We start from the raw sequence: 26,302 nt of genomic DNA on the forward strand, positions 1-26,302 counted from the left end.
AAAAGAAGACAGGTGAATGGCATTTTCTGCAACCATAAGATTATTCCATATCCTCCAGATCTATAACACACAACATATAAACTGTAATCCAACTGTGAATATACAGGCAAGCTAAGATTATTCCTCTGTAGACATTTAAAAAACAAGAACACCACTATAATCCTTATTATCACCAATTAGTTTGGTAAAATTATATCCAGCCTACCACTCCTTTTCCTTGTACTTATCCAATTACATCTCAAGACTGCAGATAGAGTCTTGGCTGCTTGGGAAACATTCTAACTGTTCAACTTTTTATAATGTCATAGAATCCTAGCATTGAAAAATCTTAATTAGGGTAGCAAGTCCAATCCCGTTAGTACAAATTAAAATATCCCTGATCTCCACAGCCTCCGCTGAACACATCCAGTGATGGAGAATCCATCACTCACCATCTCTGGTTACTTGCTGAACTGTTCTTGTAGTAAAGATTTTAAAAATATAGTTTATTAGAATTTGCCTTCTATCACTTAAACCCATTACTCCATATCCTGCCCTTTGAGATAATGAAAAATAAGTCTTGATTTTGTTCTGATGTCATTTCCTATATTTAAATAATCCTATCATATTTCCTCTCCTTTTCTCAAGGCTAAACATACTAATCTCCTTCACTCTTTCTAGATATATTATCCCTGATCATCCTCATTGCCCTTCTCTAAATCTGACCCTGTTTATCTAAAGTACAGTGCCTAGAACTGAACACAATGCTCAAGGTAGAATCTGACCAATGCAGAATAAAGATTATTAATTCTGTAATTAGGAGGTTATACTTCCGTTGGCCTAAAACGGCATTTACCTTTTGTAGCCATATCACACTGCTGACTCATATTCAGTTTGTAATCAGCTATTATTCCAAGAATTTTTTTACTAGTACTATTGTCAAGCCACTTAGTACACATCCTATACATGCACATTATGTGCATATGATTCTTGTTTCCTAAGTGTATTTGTCTGTGAAATTTAATTTTATTATTAAGTACATTTCTCTGGATTGTTTCAAATTTTGTTTTTTGTCTCCTAGAGGATTAGCTAATGCATCTGCAGATTTAATCATCATTTCCTCTATCTTTTCATTCAGGTCATGTAGCCCTTTGAGGTAGTACCAATAGAAAAGAATATGTGTAGCTCAGGGTTGAACTGTGGAGTCCTTGGGGTTCTCTGAGCTTGGTTGTTTGCTTGCAAACGTTTCGTTACCTGGCTAGGTAACATCTTCAGTGCTCGTTTGCAAGAAAACAACCAAGCTAGGAGAACTCTCAAGGACTCCTTTGAGATAGTCCAGACAAGAAGCACAACAATTAATATTAGCTCTGTCTTTATTGTAAAGTTAAATTAACAGAATCTTGTAGGTCTCAAAGTATTCTTCATGAACACATGAATTCACATTCAGAGTTTGTGGAGCTCAGCAGGAGCCATGGTGGTAGTAGTTTCAGCAGTAGGAGTGGGGGCAAGGGCAGAGCACTGGCAGAGTTGAGAGTCTGGAGTGGAGTAGATCTCAGCAGCAGCACCAATCCCTAGCAGCAACGCTGACAGCACTGTGTTGACTTTCCTTTTACTCTCTGAAAAACTAGGGAGGATCCCTTCTAACATGCTTCCCATGTCCCTTCTGCTTCTGTGGACTGAGATACCTTTTGCATGATGGTTACCTAGTCTGCAATTCTTCCTCCTGTCTCCCAAGGTCATTCCTATATACCATTACATGTATAAAAATGATGAAAGAATACAAGACTCAGAATCAAAGACTGTTGCACTCTAATCAATACCTCACTGTAGTTTTATGAGGAACCAATGAAAAACACTCTGAGCATGAGTTTTAAAGCCAGCTACGTATCCACTTAATTGCCATGCCTTTCTGCCCATATGTTACTAATTTGCTAATTAGAATGCCACAGGATACTTTGTCAAATACTTGGTGCAAATCAAGATATATTACATGTACATATTTCTACAGTCTACTAAGGAAATTACCCAATCAAAAATGAAATAAGGTTAATCTGGTACAATTTGTTTGTACCAAGTCCAGGCTGATGTTTGATAATTACTGCATGTTTTCAAGGTGCTTACACACAGATATCTTTTTCCCATAGCATTTCTCCTCTTGCTAGCTATGTAAATGCAAAATATTGTTTCCATGAATATATAAACTCTAACTGAATTTTGGAGAACCTTTTCAAGAAAAAGAATTTAATTCTGCTGAACAGTTAGGTGGTCGTTTGGGAATACCATCCCATGTAAGAGTCACTCTAAACCTCCCAGGAATAATTAAGTGCTTCATCTCCACACACACTTCACACTCAAAAACCCTTGGGGGCTTCAGTGCACACAGTCAAATGATTAAAATAAAATAAAGGGAAGTGGATGAATAAAAATGACAAAGCCAGTAAGTTATTAAAGCATACATGTCTAATTCTATGAAAAACAGAAAACTGAAAGCAAAACTATAAGTACGTTTCTCCAGAAAAATTGCTATGATTCAGTTTAGCAAATTACCAGCTTCCAGGATTCTCCTAGTTTCTTTTGCCCAGTATTCAGGTTGCCAATGGACAAAATAAAATGCCATTAATCTAACTGCTTTCCTATCACACCTGTGCTACAATAGTAAAATAATCTTTGTTTGCTACAGAGCAACATGAAAAATGCAGAGTTCTAATGAAATATTACAGTGACTTATGCGGTACTGATAATAGCCTGAGCTAGTGAGTGAATGGAAATGTTGATGCTATGTCCACCTTGCTTATTTACCAGCAGTTCACATGTGTTGCACACAGTATGTTAAGTTTGCAGGAGGATATAAGCTGCTTAAATAGAACTGTGAATTTTTATTACAACTAAGATTCTGATTTAAAATTTCTGTCCCATGTTTCACCTAGTCTTTACAACTTTTTTTTTTCAATGATAAATTTATTTTTTTATTTTATTTATTTATTTGTCACATTTATATAGCCATCCATCTCACACAAAGCAACTCTGGGTGGCAAATTCAAAGTATTGACCTCAAGTAGTATCCAGAATGCAATACAGAAATAAAATTTAAATGCTGTACAGCTTGAAATAACTTCTATTATCTGAAGTACTTCTGAGATTTCACAATAATGATTTTACATAAAATTATATATAGGCTAAATTATAGGAGAGAATATCAAAGCTTCCTGAATTATTTATTAGGCATAACTCATGCATGCAATAGCCCATGCAACTGACTACTAACAAATTAATCAGATGTTTGTCCATTTGTGTAAATGGCATGTATACATTTGGGTAGATTTGTATTGTGTTTCCTGCTTTCCACTCTTTTCTAAGGAACCTTTCCTATAATTTAAGTGGATTTACATTTTAAAGTATTTTGTGTGATAAGCACTCTGATAATTAGAAGAATTCTGTATTTTTTTCCTCAGATATTTCCCAAAACTCAGGGATTTCTGCAGACTTAGAGAAAAATTCAGACACTCTGGCTTACTGTTGATGTATAGGTTATGTTTTATCCTACCTTGAGACTTTGGCTTTGGGATCAATTTTTTTTTTTTTTTTTTGAGAAATGAAAGCCAAGCTAGAGGCTTCAAGAACGTTAGAAACAGCACAATGACAAAGGAATGCAGCAGAGCAAGAGCATAATCATTGGTGCATTTCCCTTATTGATGCGATTAAGGGGGGATATACTTGACCCTTAGGGAGCCATGGAGGTAGTAGTTTCAGCAGCAGGAATGGCAAAGCCAGAGCACTAGCAGAGATGAGAGTTTGGAGTGCAGCAGATCTCAGCAACAGCACCAATCCCCAGCAGCAATACTAACAACATTGTGTTGACTAGCCAGGGCTGGTAGTAAATTTCCCCACCCAGCAAAATGAAGTTCACAAAGGTCCCAATGGCAGCATATGCCAAATGCAACCATCGTGCAACTTGTTTAAGGTATGTGAAGGTGGACCAATGCTTGATAATGGGAAGAATGGCATTACTGTTCCCTTATACAAGGAAAAGGTAGCAAAAGGGAATTAAAATACACACACATACACACACACACACACACACACACAGAGAGAGAGAGAGAGAGAGAGAGAGAGAGAGAGAAAGTAAATTACAAAGAGACATTAACTGACCTTGGGAAAGTTTTGGCTGAATTCTGATCAAAAGTCTATGAGAGATGACAATAATAAAAATTTGGAAAGAGTAGTACAACTGTATATCAAGGAAGGCATGCACCGATCATATTTGCCTTTCAACAGATTATATAGATATGTATAAATGTGAGAAAAAAATTATGGTACATATATTGTTTTAGAGAAAGTGTGCTGCTTAATGGAGTAAGAGTGATATATAATATACATAGCATGTGTGAGAGTAAATCAAATGCTTAATGAATGGTTCAACATTAGGTAGAAATGAGACAAGGATGTGTGATGTACCTTTTGTTGTTCAATGCATTTATGAATAAAATTATTGAGGTGACATAAGAGATGTGTTGCCTTGGGACATGACAGTGCATATACTTTATATGCAGACAATAGTGTGTTGTTGGCTGAGAACCCGGATGATCTGCAGTGAATGTTAGATAGATAGTAAGATGCAAAGAAAAGCATGGATCTGAAAATGAATGTATCAAAGACTAAGGTAGTTGTGTCTGAGAAAATAGGGTAAACATTTGCAAATTATTCATACATGACAAAAAAAAGTCTGGAGCAAATAGATGAATTTGTGTATCTTAGTAACAATGTTTGGGAAAACAGATGGAGAATGCTTAAGTTCTGCAGATGCTGGTAGAAAGATATATACATACACATATACATATATAGAGATGAAAATGCAATGAAATCAAAAGTAGAGAAAAATATGAAAGTGGTTTGGTCATACAAAGAGAATGAATGATCAAATGACAAAATAAATATATGAGGCAAAAATGAATGCATAAATATATGAGGCAAAAATGAATGCATGGAGAGCAAAGGGAAAGCTGATGATGAGATCCTCAAAAGGAAAGTGGGTAGAGTTTAAAGAATGAAAGTCAATGTATGAATTGTATATGGAGATGGTGGAAACAAGAATAGAAAGTTATGGAAGAGAGAATGGGTGCACCACAATTTAACTTTCAAACACAGCTTTTCAACATAAATTTCTTCTCCTATTAATTTTAAGGTGAATTGTTAACTAACACGTATGTAAAATTATTTTCCTTTTAGCTTGCACATATAATTACAAGTTGATGAGATCAATATATGAAAGAAAAACATTTTGCAGGGGGCACAATATAATCCTAAGAGGTACTACTAAGAAGAAAAAGTGTTATTTGCTGGGACAAATGGTGTTCCCCAAGATGGTAATATTTGTACAGGTGGTATATTAATTATTGCAGATTTGCCTGTATCTGTACATTACTGCCATAATTCAGTTCCAAGTAAACTTTAACCTAACCCAAATTACTGAGTTGTTATCAATGAAGCTTAAGTGTACTAAATGTTCTAATGAACAAACAGACTGTAATCTTACCAGTGTATATATTATTTATTTATATTTTGACCTGTGAGTATATGGCCTGCTGCTTTACATGAAGATAGCTAGATAGGAGCCATGTGTTCCAGTCCCACAATAGTAGTACATACAGTGGTGCTTAAAAGTTTGTGAATCCTTTTGAATTTTCAATATTTCTGCATAAATGTGTCCTAAAACATGATCTGTTCTCCACACAACTCCTAAAACTAGATAAAGAGAACCCAATTAAACAAATGAGTCAAAAACATTATACTTGTTCATTTATTTATTGAGCAAAATGATCCAAAGCTACATATTTGTGTGTGGCAAAAATATGGGAACCTCTAGGATGATCAGCTCATTTGAAGGGGAATTAGAATCAGGCATTTCAATCAATGGGATGATAATGAGATGTGAGTGTGGGAGGTCCTTCCTTATTTTAACATCAAAATTCAGGGTATTCACTATCCAAGTCTGATCCAACACAGGTATGTGGAAGTGTGTCATGGCTTGAACACAGGAAATTTCTGTGGACCTCTGAAAAACAGTTGTTGATGCTTATCACACTGGGAAAGGTTACACTACAATTTTCAATGAGTTTGGACTCCACCAGTCCACTGTCAGGCACCTTGTGTACAAATGGAGGCAATGCAACACTATTGTTACCCTCCCCAGTAGTGGTCGACCAACCAAGATCATACCAAGAGCAAGGTATGTAATACTCCATGAAGTCTCAAAGAATCCCAGGATAACATCTAAGAAACTAAAGGCCTCTCTTGCATTGGCAAACATCAGCATTCATGAGACCACTATCAGGAGAACACTGAACAACAATAGTGTGCATGGCAAGGTTGCAAGGAGAAAGCCACTACTCTCAAAAAAGAACATTGCCGCCTGTCTGGTTTCCAAAAGACCATGTGGAAAAGCCAGACGACTATTGGAAGAATGTTCTGTGGACAGGATGAGACCAAAATAGAACTTTTGGCTTGAATGAAAAGCGTTATGTTTGATGAAAGGCAAGCACTGCATCCTAGCATGACAACCTTATCCCATCTGTGAAACTTGGTGGTGGCAGTATCATAGTTTGGCCTGCTTTGCTGCCTCTGGATCAGGATGGCTTGACATCGTCGATGGAACCATGGATTCTGAACTGTACCAGCAAATTCTATAGGAAAATGTCAGGGAATCTGTCTATGAACTGAAGCTCAAGAGAAAGCAGGTCATGCAGCAAGACAATGACCCATAACATACAAGTTGCACAACCAAAGAATGGTTAAGGCAGAAAAAAATGTTTCAGAATGGCCAAGTCAAAGTCCTGACCTTAATCCTACAGAAATGTGGAAGGACCTGAAGTGGGCAGTTCTACAAGGAAGCCCACCAGCATCCCTGAGTTGAACCTGTTTTATGAGGAGGAATGGGCTAAAATGCTTCCAAGCTGATGTGCAGGATTGATCAACAGTTATCAGAAACATTTAATTGTAGTTATTCCTGCCCAAAGGGGCACACCAGTTACTGAAGGCAAAAGTTCATATACTTTTGTCACACACAAATATGTAGCTTTGGAGAATTTTTTTCAATAAATAAATGAACAAGTAAAATGTTTTTGACTCATCTCTTTAATTGGGTTTTCTTTATCTAGTTTTAGGAATTGTGTGAAGAATAGTTTACATTTTAGCTCACTTTTATGCAGAAATATTGAAAATTTAAAAGTATTCACAAACTTTTAAGCACCACTGTACATGGTTAATAGTGGCATATACTTTAGTTATAAAATTGCATGTGGATAGATGAAATCAGCACTCATATTTGAATAAGAAATTGATTTGTTTCAAATTGTTTTGTGCATTGACACTATTTTTGCATGCAGATATGCTTCTAGGGTTGAAAGTATATAATCTACCAAGGCAAAGCAAAGCAAAATATAAGAATTTTTATTTATTTTTTTGGGAAGTTGCTTATTTTTTTTAGCCATTAAAAAAATAGATACATTCTTTACTTTGAAAATATTAGGTGATCTCCTGTACCATTCTTTTCTATGTTTTTGCTCCAACTAATATACATATTAGTGGCTGCAGCAACGCCTGCAAGATCAGGGAGACCAGAATGATGAAAGCAGTGTCTTCCCAAGCCGACAAGCCCTGCCCCCTTTTTAAAGTGCATTGTTCCCGCTTTACTCATTTTGACAAAAACAGCAAGATCCTGAAGATGCCTGTGATAGCCAATTCTTTTTAAGTTCTTAGTTTCTAGACTTATTGCAACATCCAGAGCCAGCCTCAAACATTTTGCAGCTTGACACCAAGGTGAAGAAGTCCTCTTCCTGTTCCTTATACAGAAGTTGAGTTGACTGACAGTAGCTTTCTCCTGTAAAACAGAAGCAGCAGGTTACTTTAGTGAGCTCACTAAAGTCATTCAGGAAACTGAAAAGAGAGGGAACTGCTCTTGTAACCTCTTGGGGATGCGCTACTTGTTTTCTTCCGCAAAGGCAACAAGAACTATATGTACATGCTGTAAGTGCAGGGTCACTGCCAGAGAAAGTGAAGGGGCCACAGATACCCTTCCCCCCCCCCCCAATTATCAAGGAAGAAGATACACGTGAAACAGGAAGAATCTGTGGAAGAAATAACACCACTATGAAAAACACAAGCAAGAGGATGCAAAGATGAAATAAAATGACACAAAGGGCCACTATCTATCAAAAAGAGTTCTTATACTCTGGAGCTTCAGAATAGATTCCAGAGCTTACTGTTGATAATGTTTTTGGATCTCTAGATGAAGAACAGTTACCGCTAGCCTCAGGGATTGAGGGAGAACATTCAAGAGACTCTGCAAAGGGAATTCCTACCTCTGCCCTGAGATAGAGGAAGCAATGGGTGGTGGCAACTGAGACTGAAGCAGCAATCTGCCCACCCAAGAGCCTATCTATAAAAGTGTTCTGCCTTCCTGAGGCATGGATCTGACAAGGACTCTCAAGACTCTCACTGCCAAATAACACAGTGACAAGCCACACATAGCCTCAAAGACCCTGCAAGTGACACTAAGCAGGAGAGCAAAAGTGGTGGGAAAAAAGGTAGTGTTTCTTTTAATTTTTCATGTTGAAAGACATGGCCGAGATAGGAAGTCAATTACTGGCTATGCATACGGTACCAACAGGAGTTATTTAGATTATTGGGCAATGGGATGCCATTTCAAGTTGAGGAACCATTGCATCTCACAAGAACTGGAAACGGTGTGTCTGGAAGATGCCTTGCCAAATCAATCCAGAGGCCTGAAACTAACTGCTATGTTTACAGGTAGTTCCTGGGTTAAGAACACCCGGTTTAAGGACAATCCATAGTTAAGAATGGAGCCTACTGTCGCAAAATTTGAGTTAAATGCACAATGATTTGAGTTAAAGACACAATCATTTGAGTTAATCACACAATACTAGGTATACAGTATTATACAATAATACTGTTCCAGCTTATATACAAATTCAACTTAAGGACCTTGGGAATGGAACTCATTCTTAAACTGGGGACTATCTGTATTTATTTATAGCACTTATACTATATGGCTACCTATCTCATATAATAGGGGGACGCGGTGGCGCAGCGGCTTAATGACGCTGAAAGTTGCCGGCCAGAAATGGTCGACGCTTCAGCGGTTCGAGTCCAGCCTTCGCATTAAACAGGGTGAGCTCCTGTTTCCTCCCCAGTTCCTGTCAACCCAACAGTTCGAAAACTTACGTGAGTAGATAAATGGGTACTCTCACTCCGGTGGGAGGAAAAATGCTGGCGGCGCCTTGCAAAAAAGGAGTTGGGAGCAGTTGCCGGTAAGCGCGAAAAACCGCGCGCGCCCGAAAAGGGCGCGAAGCAACGGAAACCCCGCCTCCTGCGCTCGCCAGCTGGGCTCTGCCCTAGGAAGGAGGCTCTGGCAAACCACTTCCGAAAAACAGTTGCCTTGAAAACTGCAAGGACTCGTCCAAGCAGTCACTGCAGGGTCAGCAATGACTGAGCGCAGACAAAAAAAAAAAAAAAAATCTCATATAATGATTCTAGACACCTTACAATCCATAAAAACATAGCTAAAAACAGAAGTACCCTTCTCTCCCCCTCCCCCCAGGCACCAGCCAAACAGCCTTCCAGCTCAACCCCCATCCTAGCCCAATGCCTGGGGGAAGAGCCAGGTCTTCACTGCCCTCTGGAAGGCTAAAAGGGTAGGGATCTTAGGTGGAAGGCTGCTCCAAAGGGCTAGGGTAGGACAGGCAGATACTCTCAGGGAGAGGTGGTACTGCAAGGAAATTGGCTCTGTAGGGCTTTAAAGGTGATAACCAGCACCTGAATTGCACCCAGAAAACAACTAGGAGCTAGTGTAGATCATGCCCCAGTGGTGTTGCTCAGGTGAGCCATGGGGCACCCAAAACTCTGCATTCTGCTGCATTCTCATCCAGTTGCAGCTTCCGGATGGTCTTCAAGGGCAGCCCTATGTAGAGCATGTTGCAGTAATCCAAATGAGAGGTGACTATGTGGGGAGAAAACAGTCCAGACAGTAGAGTGATGCCCAGTACTAAGAATGGGGCTAGGGGAGGGAGAGTTAGAATATGTGGAAGCCCCCAGTAATGAACTCTACAGAAAGGAACAGCTGAATAACTCAATGATTTCTGCATCCCTAGATAAATGCACCGAGAGAACATTCAGAACATAGGCATACTGAATTTCAGAACCCATTTCAAGAAGCTTAGAGAAGTACTACCCAGGATCCCATGTACAACATTATCAGGTCAAAGGGAAAATAGAGTTGGAAACTTCTCAAACGAAGATACTTGAATTACAATCATATACCATTACAAAGAGGGAGAGAGAAAATAAAGGGAGACATTTTGGGAAATTGTTGTGGATGCATAGGGAGGTTTTGGCTGAGCTATGGGTTAAAAATGATATGTATATGAAACAGAAGATGGAGGTAATCCCAAGGGAGGATTAGAAGGTTTACCAGCAAGTAGCTAATATCTGCAGAAGGCAAATTAGGACAGCTAAAGTGGAAAAAGAACACTGTAAGTGAAAAAAAGGACTGGCTTGCTGCTAGGAATGCTAGGATAGTTATAGGTAAGGGGGAAGAAGGCAGAGCTGCTCAACTCCTTATTTTTATTTATTAAACCAATTTATATAGCCGCCCACCTCACCCCAGGCGACTCAGGGCGGCACACTTCAGTGTTTTCCATAGGGGAACTGTGTTCCAACAGAGCTACATAAAACAACTGACAAAAGGAGGGAGTGACAACCCAAGGTAAGTAGAGAGATAAATACTAAGAGCAATTTGCTAAGTATTTTCAACAGGAAATGCGTTAGAAAGCTTGGTTTTTATTAGTCCCAAAATACTATAATACTAATTCAGTTTACTGGGACCAATACTGTTACAGTAAACAGAAAATCAGCTGATTAAAGTACCTTAGTGTTAAGTAAACAAATATACTTGGTAGACTCCATGTGATGCATAGTACGCAGTAGAATTACTTGCCTGCTCCAATTCAGCAAGTATTACAAGGGTTTGTATGTTTCCCTCTATATGGGATTTATGCATGACTGAAGTATTATTCTATAAGAGGGGAGATTATAGTAAATTAAGAATTATTGTTTCGTTGCAAACAAAACAGTGCAATCAATAGATTAAGACTACAAATTCAATGCATTTTTTCATTTATTCAAATTTTCTGCAGGAAGTAAACACTGAAAGAATTTAAAAAACTTCACACTGCAATATGTACAGTTTTGCGACATTACATGAATAAGTCATGTCTTAATAAAATGAGATTAATTTTTATTTTTTTAATTAGTGAAAACTTCACAACAAAAAGGCTGTATAAATCCCATAATTCTTATGTATGTCAATGCAAAACAATGTTACATTATCTGAAAATACTGTAATAGAATTTCAGTGGCTTTAAATGGAATTAAAAACTTAACAATATTTGTGATTGGGGGCAAGGAGAGGATATTTTTGTTTAAAAGAAGGTAGTTCTTTTTCCCCAGACCCTTTCATTTGAAGCACATTCCTTCACAAAGCTGAAATACCATAACAGAAGTCATGTCCAGAAACAGAATACAGTGATGTTGGATAATCTGGTTTTGACTTTACAATTTTTGCCATTGCAGAGATGCACAGGGTCCCCCATGCATTTATCATGCAGCAATAATTACAATTTTAAATAAAACATTTCTATACATTCCTCCAGACTTGCACTGTATACATACATGCAAAATGTTAATATTTACATTTATTAATACATGGAATATACAGAACAAAATGATTAAAATGTTAATTTCTTTGCATTTGATATAATACAAAATATGTATTTTAAAGAAACCACTATTTACATCATAGCTTTTAGAAAAAAAAATTAAACATGTTAAGAAGTCTACATATTTACATATGTATAGATATATATAGATATAGATATAAAATATAACTTGCCAGTTTACTCAACTAGGACGCAGCAGAGAATTAACTGGTAATATTTTGCTCTAATCAGTGACAGCCCTATCATAATTGAATGATCAGTCCAGGGGAAAATGAAGTATAAGAAAAAAACACTTATTTCTTGTTATAGAAAGTACATAGTTTAAGGTGGTTGAGTATACCTCAAAAATCAAGTGTTTCTGATCTTGGGAAATTACAGTAGCTCCCTGCTATTCATTAGAGCAGCCTGGCGGGGTTTTTTTCAGATTTCTGCAGGAGCCTGAAAAAAGGCGGTATTGTGTTGAGACTCAGAATCCTTAAAGCGGTGCATCTGTTTTTCAGGTTCACCTGGAAACCTGAAAAAAGTCAGTCTGTTTTAGTGAATAAATGGAGGTGTTCCACTTGCACAAATTCTGAATAGTATTTATTTGTATGTATGGATTTTAGTCGTGCAACCCAATATTATGAATATTCACTTGCAAGTATGCCCCACCATATTCATGTGGAAGTGTGGAAAATAAAACAACTTTTTTTAATTGTAAAAGAGAATGCCAGATTTTGGGGAACTCTCAATTTATGTTTGCTTTTCTAGAATGGTGGAAGAGTGAGATAAATGTTACTATTAGTTTTGTATATATTTTTCTGGTAACCTTGCAATTAAGCTCTGACTCCAATTCTGTACACAGTAGTCTCAATTATATTTTCTGTTTCTGTAGCTGAATTTACATAGGAGATTCAGATAGGATCCAGAGGGAGAAATCAAAATAGAGGCAAACAGAAGGAGTGGATAATCCTTAGTTCCTAAAATAATTTTTAAAGCCAATTGGCTGCTTTTTGTTTCTTGGCTCTCAGCCATCTCTGAGGCCAAACTGACACTAAACCACTTCCAGGAGTATGTGATTATACAAACATACATACATAATACAGACGCATACATACACACACATAGTTCCCAGCATCTAATGCTTAACTGCATTACATGAATCAAGTTAAGGCAGGTGATTTACATAACTTAATTTTAACTGCTACCCAATTCTGAGGTATGCTGTGTCAAGGAAGTAAATGTTTGGGTTGAGACACTGAAAGTGATATTTTGTGTTTGCAGTTTGAAATATTTCTAATATGGTCAGAAAATAGAGAAAGGTTCACATCTGTCAGAAGTGAAATATTTATATAAATAGTACCTAACTGAAAATAAGCTGTTAACAACAGAATCCCTTTAGTGTTTGTGTTGAACAGGCCACAATTCATTAAAGCCTCTTATGACTAGAGCACAAAATACTAAATGTAACCCTAACTAATGATTATCATGAAAATAATACATGTATCTGAATGATGAAATGGCAAGAAGAGTAAAGCAACTAAATACTGTGATATCAAAAAAAGATGCAAAAAAGGTTTTAGTCAGATTTTCATGCCAGTCTGCATGAAATGTAAAGATGTACCTAAGCAGGTCATTTGAGCTTGGTATTTCTTCCTAGATACAAATATTTGATTCATAATTACACACATTGATTTAATAACAAAAGTCTGCAATAGATTGTAGAAAATTTTGAAAGGCCCAATAATATATTCTCTGAGACCCAATAAACTATTCAAGCCCATCAAACATGATCTCAAATATAACTATTAATAGTTGAAAAATGAGATACTGTATTAGAATGGCTAATTCTAAAAGCTGTAAGGCCAAAACAAAACAAAACAAGCAAAAAGTAAGCTGCTCACCCCATTTGTATATGAATAGAGTCTACTGAACCAAAATAATGTTTAAGACATTTTAAGACTGCATCATAATAGTGCATTAATACATGTCTATTAAAACTTGCAAAACATTCTTTGCATGAATCATTCCATGCACAGAAAGTTTGTTTCTGATTATGTTCCACCCAGGCCAAAGTGTGTGTTGCTGGGAAGGGGGAGAGGAGCCAATGGGCAAAAGCAAAGGAAATAATTGGTGGATAACAGCTAGAAAATATAAAGGAAGGGGTTGGGAATTGTTGCCAATGTCTTTGGCTTCAACACTGCCTATCCAACTAGCATGCCCACCCTCTAAATCTTCCCAAGTCTTCCTTTCCCTATTTGCCTTTAGCTGCTGCTGATGTACAGCATAATGAGAAGTAGGGAAAAGATGGCACTGGAAAGATTCGTGAATGAGCTGATGCACAGACCATGCAGAAGAGAAGGGAGAAAAAACACCAGCTTTGCACTACCCCTCTTGTAAGAGACCTCCAGACTTCAAAACAACCAAAATATTCTGGGTTTCAGTTCTGCTGCATCATAGCCGCCTGGAATAATTCAGCAGAACTTCCAAGGCACAATGTGTTTGTTTTATTTAAAAACAAAACACATTTTCCATGTTATACATATCCCTAACTAAAAAGTTCAATTTAATTTGATTAGTTCTTTTCTTCAAATAACAAGCATAGGAGTTGAACCTCAATAATATTCTTAGAGTTGAAGCAAAACTCATAACTGTAGTTTGCTCCTACTAGTATAGGTCACCAATTTGTATGGCTGTAATGAGGAATTAGGCAAAATCATGGAGAAGAAAGTTACTGATGGCACTTAGATATGATGGCTAACTTCTCAAGGAGCAATGGTAGTTTCTGAAAAACATAAATGGGAGGATGTTACTCTATTTATATTTTGTTCATGAATCATCTGATGGCATATTAATCATTGCGGGAATAAATTTCTGGATTTATAATTAGATGACCTTTCTTCTTATCTAACCTCAGCATAACCTTTCTCTTTTTAAGTTAAAATGTTGTCTAAACAATGATATGTATGTTTATATATAAAAGTTTAGTCAGTCACCAATAACTATTACACACACATTTTCACCATAGCTAAAGCTATTGAGCTGAGCTGCAATAAACTTGGCTTTTTGTCCTTAAACAGATGCAATTTCCCCCCAAATCCGTGGAAGACTTGAATTGATCTGGATTTAATTGCAGTGAAAATTGTTACCAAGTAATGTGATGAAAAGAAATGCAGAAAATTATATATAAAAGTATATAACCTTGGGTAGTTCAAAATTATAAATACATAGGATTTGTGGTTAATCAATCCACCATTTCTCCAGAACTAATCTTCTAAATTAAAAAACTGTTGGCTATTTTTTATTTAGCCTTGAAATTTGTTTAACATAAATTTAATATCTAGCGAAATAAATTAAACCAAGAATTCTGAGGATAATAAAATTATTAGTGAGGTTTCTTGCCACTTTCCTCCCTACATCTCTGGTCTTCTATGAATCAATAAAACAAAACCTTTTACACTAGTGACTGCTTAGTCTTTACAATTTTTTCCAGTTCTATATTCAAATTTAGAGTTTATTTATTTTAAGGCATTCAAATGTTAAAATCATTCAGTTCTTCCAATTTACAATTTCTTTGTTATTGCTGGGATAGAAAAAGCTAAAAAAAATGACCATGAGCTGGTTTTAGACCATCTGATAATTTATACATCTTTCATCTTAGCTATATAAATCTTTTACATATATGAATTCATGAAAAAAACAGATCACGGTGATGGACTGACTATTATATATATATATATTCTTTTTTAAGCATAAGTCAGCATTGGTTCTGGAAACTTTCAACTTTATTCATATGTTAATTTCACTGGAAAGTTTGAATAAATGTAAATAAAGAAACAACTGAAAGTGGTGAAAGAGCCTTGTCTTTTACTGCCAGCAATTTATGATCCAACTTCATTACTTTTTTAAAGTCATAACCTAGATTTTAATTTATTTCAGCTGAGTGTCTAGGGAAGGCAACTAGAGAAAAGACAGTATATTTCTTGTGGTTCTGTCAGATTACCAAAACACAATTAAAAGCCATTTGGAAGCACTAGAAATTTCATTGTGCACAATTCTCTAGTTAACACTGATAAGGATTACAAAAACAACAAATAAATGACTTGGTCTGAATGACGATCCATTTATATATATAAAAATATTCTTCACATTTTATAAATGAGCAGACAGCACAAGATGTTACTAGCCCAGTGGTGAGAGAAGAGAAAATGTATAATGTTGACTGATGCATTTCCACCTTATACTTAAATTATACTGCATTACATGAGTAACACCAGTACTCCTAAACATGATCCTGTTTGTACATATCTTACTGCAGTTGCTTCTGCCTCTGTAGTTATTCCTGCATTCGTCCAGGTATATATAAATAAATCTGCCCATATGATTTCTTTGCCGTGTATACAAATCACATACAGCTGTTTGAGAAGTCTGTGATGTATCACTTGCATGGTTTTGAAACATATAAGGAAGATATATGAGTTTACATCAGCACATATTTATGTGCAAGGACAGTAATAGCAGTTACTCACTGAGTACAATCCAGTTGCAAATTACTAATGGACATTTATATAATTAACAAGTCATGATGACATGTATTGTGATAAATTTCCTATAAAGCAAAAATAAACAACAAAAGCTGTATGCATTTTAAATATCAGCAAAAAATTTCATCAAACAAAACCACAGCTATACCATGCTCTTCTCAAATCATGCTAGATTTACATTACTTTATTCAAAGAAAAGATTTAAACCTGACTGTAAACACCTTGTAAGATTATAACTTATTCTGGTTCTTTTTTTATGGTTAATACCTTTTCTAAGAATCCATATACTTGTCCATTGTGTTGAATGGATACCTTATTATTTGAATGGCTACTGTACGTACTTCTTCTATTAGGAAATGTTTTACATTCTATGACAGGAGATAACTCTTTCTTCATTGTGACAGAAGATGAATTTTCTATCAATGATTTATCTCTCCAAGCAACTTTGTTATGTGTTTCCTGAATATTGATAGGGTTTCCCCCCTTTTGTAACATGTAATACAATATCGGATTAGTTTGGGTCAGTCTTGGGGAGTCTCTCTCATGTTCATTTTTGTCAGAATCAGTGATGACCCATTTTAGAGGTCCCCTTTCATTAGGTACATGACAAATGCTAAACTGGTCACATTCTGGCTTTGATGATACTGTGCCTCCCAAATGTTCAGTGAAGGGAGAACTGGCAGGACTCTTCATAGCAACTGAATATTGAAATGTTTGGTAGTCCAAGCAATTGCTTGGTTGCCCAGGGTTCCCTACTAGTGTATGTACAGGAGAAACACTGAATTCAAATTTGTCATTATTTCTTAGGTTATGTTTGCTTCCTTTCTTTTTGCCATCAGTTACTGATAAATGATTTCTATGCTGAGACATATCTTTTTCACAATTTTCTGATAGAAGCAGTTGCTTTAGTACATTAAATCCTTTACTTTCTCTAGACCAATTTATGTTTTCACTTTCATTATTTGACCCATAACCTGAAGAATATTTTAATTCAAGATCAGTTCTGGTGAACTTAGATTCTTTTTGGTTAAGACCACTCCCATACAAAGCATCTGCAGTAGACTTATGATTGTTTGTGACATCAGATATTCTACTTTTGTCACTTTTTAGTATTTTTAAAGGACCTTCTAAAGATTCGAAATGCAGTTTTCTCTTTTTGGGGAGCATACTGTGACTTTTTGATTCCACAAAAGTCGGTTCATGGTTTCTCCTGTCCAGAATATCTGCAGAGCAGCCATCTTGACTCTGTCTCAGCAATCGACTTAGGAGGCCATTCTTCGAAAAAGAAAATTCTTGAGATGTAAGAGAGTGGGACTGAAATTCTTCTGATGCTGTAGAAATAGCTATATTTCTCTCTAATGAATTAGCCATTTCTGGAAATTTCTTATTAATATTTTCAATTGTTTGTTGAACATTTGAATTCTGAAGGGCACTGGATTCTTCCTCAGAAGGTTCAGCTTTTATTTTTACAGTTAATATTTGTTCATTCAAAACTTTTTCTGTTGGATCTTGTACGCTCTCTTCTTTTAAAAACATTTTCTCTTTTGTTTCACTCATATTTTTGTTGGAGGTTCCCAGAAGTAACTGGAGCACAGTGCGTCGTTCCAGCAGATTCTGGATTTCTGAACCAGGAAGTTTTTGTTCTCCTGGGAGAAACTGATTAGTGAGCATTCTGTTTTCTTCAAGTGTACATGATGTGTTAGGAAGTAGGGAAGTATTTAGTCCATCTATCAACCCTACTGGTTTCTCAGTGTTAAGAGTCATCAGTTGTTTGCTTGTTTGTCTTTGGTTATCCACTGACATGGAAGACTGCATCCCACATTGAGCTAAGTTTTGCAATAGTTTACTTGCACTGAAAGATGAAGATGTTTGTAAAGTTTCTTTTTTGTTCTGTTTACTTCCATGAAGTTCTTTGTGTATAGTAAGATCTATCAAGTGTTTAGAAGCTGGATTATTTAGTCTCTCAGGCTGTATGATGCAAGTATATGGTGGTGAATTACATTTTATCATTAAAGGAGAATTGTGTGAAAGGTTGATAGGTGAATCTGCTTTTGCAGAAGTTAGTAAAGGAGGAGTATGTACTGGAATTATTCGATTAGTACTAGAGGAGTCAGTGACAGGAGTTCTGTTACTCATTGGAAAATTAAATTTTGCCACATCAGCTGGAACTAATGTTCCTTTGGTTTCTTTAACTTTTGCTGTTGTGTCTTCATCCTTATGGCCGAGTAATAACTGGAGTAAAGTTACTTTTTGATGTGGATTCAATTTTGTGTTTTTAGAGGGATCCTTTTCTTCTATATTTTCCAGGCATGGGACTTTTGATTCCCAATTATGAAATAAGGATTGAGTTAAATTGTCTAGAGAAGCTGATTGCCCTGAATCTGGAGTATTTGTTTTTTGTTTGAAAGACAAATCTATAGGAAGACAATTTGAATGGGAACTTTCATCATCACTACTATCATCTTCTGTAAAACTTGGGTTGTTGTCAGAGTATTCATCAACAGTAGTTGGTGTACTGCTTTCCTCAAAAATGCTGGACCTGTCATTTTGTTCATATCGCTTATTCTGTTTAGTAGCACTGTGATTTTTCAGGAGGTGCAAAAGTAAACTACTGTTGGTAGGTGGCTTCATATGACTTTTTTCCAATGTCTTGTAGCTTATAATTTTAGGAGATGAATGAATTATGCCCATATGACTCTGAAAATTTGTGATATTGCTTTTATTGGTTATTGTTTTGTTTGAAAATCTTGCCTGACCATTCAGATGGCTTTCCATTCCTTTTGATAGTTTAAAATGACCAACATCTTTTGGAACAGTTTCTTTTAACCTTGCCATAGCTGAAAGTCTCTCACTTGCAATTTGATTGGCATTTTGTGCTTTTAGAGCATGTTCCCTGGAATACTGCTGCAAGTGTGCTTCACTTGAAAGAAGCAAAGCAAGTTGGCTACAGGCAACACTGGGTTTAGGAGATGCAGCAGGACTAGATCTTTTTTCTACCATGCTTGCAACAGCTTGTAATCTTGCAGCACAAGAAAGTGATTCATTCATCACTTTTGAACCACTCTGTCCTGAATGTGTAGATTCTTTAAACCGATCTTGAACTAGGTTAGTTGTTAGCTCTGGCAGACCAGTCTCCAGTTTTTCATCTTTCAATTTGTTTTTCTTCAACAGAGTCTTCAAGTGACTGGATGCAACACCATAGCACCTCAAGTCTTTCTCCATTTGCAGAGAATCATCGCTGAGGGAATATCCTTGCTCCTTAAGACTCTGCCTAATTTGTTGTGACAAAGCAACACTCTGCAACCTAGAGCTAAATGACTGTAGTAAGGAAGCTAGCAATGTGCTATCTTGCTTGCTTTTAGGCACATTTTCAACCATGCCAGCCAACAATGCTTCTTTTTTCTCATTTATATCCACAAGAGAATCAGACAATCGCCCTTTGTTTTCAGCAGTCCAGTCTTCAGAAGACTGTAGCAGTCTTGCCTTTTTATGATGCAACATGCCAGAACTTCTATATGTATGTGTGTTAGGAACACCATCTCTCTGACAGCTGGGAGATGCATTTCCAGAAACACTGAAATTCTGATCTTCAGCATTACTAGTAGGCTTTTTGTCAACCACAGAACCCGAACCTCCGGCTGTCTGATGCATTAGTAATCCTTCTAAGTAAGTTAGAACAATGGAATCCTGGTGCATCTCAGAGACAAGATCTTCTCCATGAGTCATGTTCAATACAAGTATCCACAAAGGCTCTCTTTTTATTCTGCTTATGATCTAATTTATTATATATGAACTGAAATTTAACTTAACAAATAAATGTATAAATTTCTTCCAAATTTGATGCAAGACAGGTGCAATTGTCTTTTGCAGATCTTTCCATTAAGCATTTGTAGAAAATCCAACGTTCCATTTTTATCAATCTCTGCTTTGATATGCACCATTTATGATGCCAAGAACTATTTAAAATATGGTGCCCGATTAAAAATGTTCATGTTCTTCAGGGATTGATAACATTGTTTTCCATCTTTTCTCATCATATTATAAGCACTTGATTCCTGTAAAATAAGAAGAAATAAAATATCAATCCAAAGCAGAAAATAGATTATATTAAATACAAGCAGGTGTATTTCAAGATTCTATATACAATTTCCTGCATAATTTTATCACTTTTCACTTTATTTTGAAGAGCACTGGAAGCTGCAATAGGTCCCAAATGCAGTTGTGTGGGCAATTTATGGATGCTTCCACAATACTAATAAATACATCAATACTCTTTAGAAAACCTTGATCAAGATATTTATTGGATTTGTTAAAAATTTAGGAAAGTTGTAGATTGATCATTTACGCCAAGTGTCAAATTGCTAGTTCTGAAAGTTACTTCTGATGATTTTGTAAGCCATGCAGTTTTCTAACTTATGCGAGCCAAATTTTTTTTTCCAACTTGTTTTAGCCAAAAGGCCTTTACAATTATGTGAACCATTTTTTTTACAATAGTGAACAGCCAGTAAGGAAAACATGCATATCTATTCAAATGTCTTAAGTCTGACTTTTTTTATGTTCACTGTGTGTCTGAATCTAGATTAGGAAATCAGTTATGTTCTTGGTTGGAAGACAGGCTGCACTAATTAGAACAACACTGTTATTATTGCAAAAGATGCTACTACTTAACATTAAGTTCTTAAAACTTTAAAATGACAAGTATTTAAAGTAGAGATGTTATGGATTATCAAACAATTTTGGTCATAACTCTTACCAGAAGATTTTAGTTTTCTTAATGAAAAAAAAAAGATTTGTCTTCACTACTTATTCTATTACTATCAAGAGAGTTGAACAGGTAGTACAATTTGTTTAAAAACCAATGAATGAAAAACAAAGCAGACACATTTGCACATAGCAGATTTCTTATTTATATAATTGTCCTGAGACTAAACATCAACTATTATAAGGTCTTCACACCAATTATTTGCAGAATGAAGTATTACATGTTTTCAATCATTTATAATAACACAGCATATTTAAATCTGATTAATACAAATGATGAGGCAGATTTATGCCAATTTGATTTGGAACAATTGCTGCCCACTGCTTGAGGTTGTTATGGTCTATTGGTTTTATTCACTTGGCAATTTCTTAAGTACCTATGACTTAATTAGTACTGTGTATCTTTGTCCCTAGCAGTGCCTTTGGCTATTGATGATGGGTCAATCTCCTAACCATTGAAGTCCATCAGGATGTTCCCTGTGCCATTATTTTTATGATTTCCTCTCCTTCGTTTGTATAGTCCTACTGACCTTAAGACTTACCTATGTGTAAGAGATACATTTAAGCTTGTATCAAAATGTAATACAGAGAAAGCAAAAGAGAGATTCCTATGTTGCACTTCTCCCAATTCCAGAATTTAAAATAAAAGTGTTGCTCCCTTTTTTCTTGTTTGCATGTGCTGCTAATTTTATTAATAGGTTATATATGTCAACAAGAAAAAGACAAAGTGTAAATTATGGAAAAAAATACACTTCAGAACCACTAGGGAAACAATACAAAATAATTGTTGTCAGCATTACAAATCTATTGAACAACCATAAATGGTTCCAATAAAAATCATATAATCTGCCTATCGCTAAAATTGGTTTGACACACAGACATGATACAAGATCAAGGTCACAAATTAGAAACAAGATTACAAACATGACTGATGTAACAGCTGGCATCTGATCAAAGTTTCATAGAACTCCCCTTACAAAATACACAGTGCATTTTCTTTTTGATTCCTTAAAAATATCTTATACATATTTGAAATAAGTGATATTCTAAACAGCAATTCTTATCGCTAAAATTAACAAAAAAAACCCTGACAGGTTCAGTTTTACCTTTTACTGGTAGCCCCTTATAATCTATATCTAAAAGAAAAATAATAATATTCAAAGTCCAGAAAATTTGAGTTTAGTGATAAGAAGTTTTGTTTCCTGATATTCTAGGAAGGAGATTGTCAAATAAATGAATGAAAATCTGTAGAACAACAGGAATGAACTCTTTAGGGGATCTTTTTCTAGATCCTTTTGCATTTTGATTTTTAAAGGGAATGGGTAACTCTCTTTTGGTACAATCAAATTAACTTTCTAGGTTTGGAAAGGTCAATATTTCCATTTTTTTTGGATTAGTAGGTTTTGCAGGAGTACAGTAATAATTCTGGGAAGTTCAAAGGAAGTTATGGATTTCTTTTTTTTTTAATGGACAATTATTCCACAACAGCACAAATAAGTCATAAATAATGTTAGAGAGGTAGAAGTAGCAGTAGTCTATGCAAAGTAAACTTCTGAGGAAAGAGAAATAAGCAACATATGAAGTAGCATGCATCATAATCACAATAGATGCTGAGATGGTGGAATTCAAGAGGAATGAAAAACATTTAAGCTTCAAAAGGCACTCAGAGAAAGTTAACTCCTATCCATTCCTGATGATCCATGTGGGAACAAATTTGATAGCGAGATGAGATGTTAATTGGCCTTCCAAACATTAGGCATTTTAGAGAGAATCATCAATGTGCCTAATTAAAAAAAAATGGCATTAGAAGGGGGAAAAAAGCAGCAACTAACATGTGAAAACACTAGGACAGAGAATTTTTTAAAAGTTCTCCATATGATAATTAAGGATTTTCTTTCCTAAGGAAGGAAAAAAAAAATCTGTACTCTCATCACAGATCCCCAAACATTACTAATTACATGAAAACCAGTTGGAAAAAAATAATAAAATCCCACTGCCCAATTACTACGTATCACACAACAATTCCTAATTTGTCATGAACGAATGCTCTATTCATTAATAATTGTGTTAAAAATTATAATTACAATGATATTTAGAAATATAGTACCAACAGAAAACATATCTAACCCAATATAAATGAAATACACTATAATCTCATCACTTTTAGCTACAATAAAGCCTCAATCTTAAATATAACAACATAATAAATGTTATAGCATTACAAATGGTTCAAACAAAACAATATTTTTATCTGTGGGCATAACAACAACAACAACCAGGCACATTTAGCCTACTTCCACTTAAAAACTGTGCTGTCTAATACAAAACAGATAAAAAATTAGCAAGTAGCCAGAATTGAAATAAGATATAATTAGAATGAACCTACTTAAGCAATACCTAACTTAAAACTGAGCAAAAGAGATTAAAGTTGAAAAAGATTCTTAATTTTCAAACTCTTTTTAAAAAATATATCAATAAATTTATTCAGAGCTAAATTAACTGATCTAAATCTGAAAGAGCCCTGTTATCTACATTTAGACTCTGAAATTATCCTTGCTTCCTTATAAAAAGTCAAATGCTCAGTATTCAGCTGGATAGTTCAATAAAGATGAATGTTCTCTATTTTACTGGGCTTCCTTGAATGTCATCATGACTACTGAATTTATCAGCATATAACACACACTTTTTTCCTTAAAATTTGGGGCTGAGATCCTAGCTGCATGTTCTATGCCGATATTCAAGCAGCAGAACTGGGACAGTGGAGCTTTCATTTGAGCCAGGGCTGTAACCGGGGCAGCTCCAGAAGTGAGAGGCAGGCGAGCGAGTGAAAACCCACCGCGTGAGGGAAAATCAGTGCTCCCCAGCACTTGTGCGAGCAAAAACCTTGCGCTCCCCATCTTGTGCGGCACTCTCCATCTCCTGCGAGCTAAAACCGGCACTCCCCAGCGCTCACGCGAGCGCTGGGGAGTGTGGTTTTTGCTCATGCGAGCGCTGGGGAGTGTGGGTTTCCCTCACACGAGATGGGGAGCCCTGGTTTTCGCTTGCTCACCCGCTGCTCACCTCCTGCTCTGCAAAGCTCAGGCACTTGCGTGAGCGATGAGGAGCACCAGTTTTCTTCGTTCAAAGATGTGCTTTTTCTTTCACATTACATATGTACCTTATAAGTGGTATAAATATTAATAAACAAAAAGTTCAGAGCTTCCTTTATTTTGCTTCCAAGTCATTTATTTTAAATTTAAATTTTTTTTACTCAAACTTCCTTAAAATTAAGGTGCTTGTTATACGCTTATGCGTGTAATAGGCCGATAAATATGGTATATACTTTGCACCCAAGGTTCATTAATTAGACGATTACCTTTTATACTATCATTTTTATCTCTGTTCTTAATTGTCAGCCTGTTTTCGTTCCTTTAAAACTTAGACATAGCAAATTCTTTACATTCTAGAAATTTCAATAAGTTATTAAAAAGGTTTTTTATTGGAAGAACAAACACCTAGATTTTCTTTATCTAAATTATTAGTAATTTGATTATGGGAGTTATAACATTCCTGATTTTCAGTTTTACCATTTTGAATTCTATTTCACTTTTTTAAGTTCTTTTTTAGTATGATGCTACTGCATTTAAAGTATTTCCAGTCTGCAAGGAATATTTGGAAGGTTTGGGGAGGGAAGTGTAATTATGACCCCTATTTACATGATAATCTTACATTTTAGGAAACTTTGAATCCTTGCAGGGGAATGTTTTATGGTAAAATTCACGAGCTAGTAGGAATGCTGTACTTTAGATCAGCTAATGGGCAGTCACGTTTTTAAATAATTTGAGATATTACAAGAGCAATCTGGAAAGTCCAAACCAAATATAGTGAAAGTGCATTCAAATAAAACAATCTGATCCAGATTCATTAGCAGTAGTTGTGAGTTATTATCAGAACCAAAGTGTGTTCTAGATTATTCCAAATCTAGTATTTTTTAAAATTAAAATATATTATTAAGATGCATTATTAATTTGGAATGAGTTCACATTATATGTCTTAAAGAATATTCAATATAATTATTACAATCTTAAGAGGATTCTTAATTCAACAAGCTTATTGGATGCTTCAAATGTTTTGATTTAATATCAACATCCTAAATTTGTTTGGGATATTGGCTTTTATTCAGACAGCACAAATGTACTGCAGCAACCTGAAACACCAGAAAAAGGAAACAGACCACCTATACAACATCTTCCAACAAATGGATACCCAGTACAGCACAACCAACACAAGCTATGAAAAGGATAACACTACCATACATCAAAAACATCTCAGAAACAACCAACAGACTATTACAACCACACGGCACCATCATAGCATAGAAACCAACTAAAGCCCTCCAAAACGTGTTAAGTAAACCAAAAGAGCCAGTAGCCCAGGAAGAAAAAACAGAAGTCTTCTACCACATACAGTGTAAGGACTGTAACAGCCACTATATAGGCAGAAGACTAGCAGAGTGCATCTATGAACATCAACTAACAGTCAGAAGACACAATGAAAACCTTAATCTCACAACACATGGACAGACTCAACCAGAATTTCAACTGGAAAATTGTGAGCATTCTAGACCAAGCCAAATCCAAAAAGGTTAGGAAATTCTTGGAAGCTTGGCATTCAGACAAATCAGCCATTAACAGACAACATAGTAATAAACCATATTTATACACCATTCAAAAGAGACAACAAAAAGCTAAGAAGGAAACCAGTAGAGACCAGTAGGCATTCGCTCCAGCAGCCAACACCCAGATAAGCAGGGATTAACACCAGACAATCAAGCAGAAAACAATACCCTAATCAAGGAACTACCAAGGAGAAAACCACACCCCCAGGCAGGGCAAACTACTGTATATAAACAGAGAGCAAACTCCATACTCACTCGTGCTGATGTTACCTCATTGGGTAATGAAACATCTGCAAACAACCAAGCTCTGAGAGCACCAAGGACTCCATATATTGGCTTTGGGTTTAGGAAGTGGTTTAAGATGTGAATGTAATTCTGAATTGTAGTCCAACAATCTGGGATCTATCATTGGATGGATTTATCAAATATCAGAATAGCAAAAATGGCTATCCTTTTATAATGGAAAGACAATGCGGAATTGATAATATGTTTACTCTCTACTTATGAACTGTCTCTTTATTGATGTAATGGAGAAACTGAGCAATATTACTCCTTGTTTGGTCTATAACTGGATATTTTATTACTCTGAA

The 26,302-nt window shown here is 35.8% G+C and overlaps 1 protein-coding gene across 5 annotated transcripts in view; it reads right to left on the minus strand.

Annotated features, from left to right (window-relative positions):
• Positions 1-7,869: 7,869 nt before the first annotated feature.
• The window catches only part of NRIP1 (nuclear receptor interacting protein 1), an 85,868-nt gene continuing 67,435 nt past the window's right edge, over positions 7,870-26,302 (minus strand). For all 5 annotated transcript variants that reach the window (XM_015887590.3, XM_025164840.2, XM_007425326.4 and 2 more), the window contains one exon: positions 7,870-20,349. In XM_015887590.3, coding sequence (XP_015743076.3) covers positions 16,532-20,020 — 3,489 coding nt within the window. In that variant the 5' untranslated portion in view covers positions 20,021-20,349 and the 3' untranslated portion in view covers positions 7,870-16,531. The remainder of the gene's footprint in view (positions 20,350-26,302) is intronic.

Source organism: Python bivittatus, unplaced genomic scaffold, assembly GCF_059951505.1.
Source record: "Python bivittatus isolate LINGU-HERP-01145 unplaced genomic scaffold, Pbiv_v1 ctg000350_np1212, whole genome shotgun sequence".
In the NCBI taxonomy this organism is placed as follows: domain Eukaryota; kingdom Metazoa; phylum Chordata; class Lepidosauria; order Squamata; family Pythonidae; genus Python; species Python bivittatus.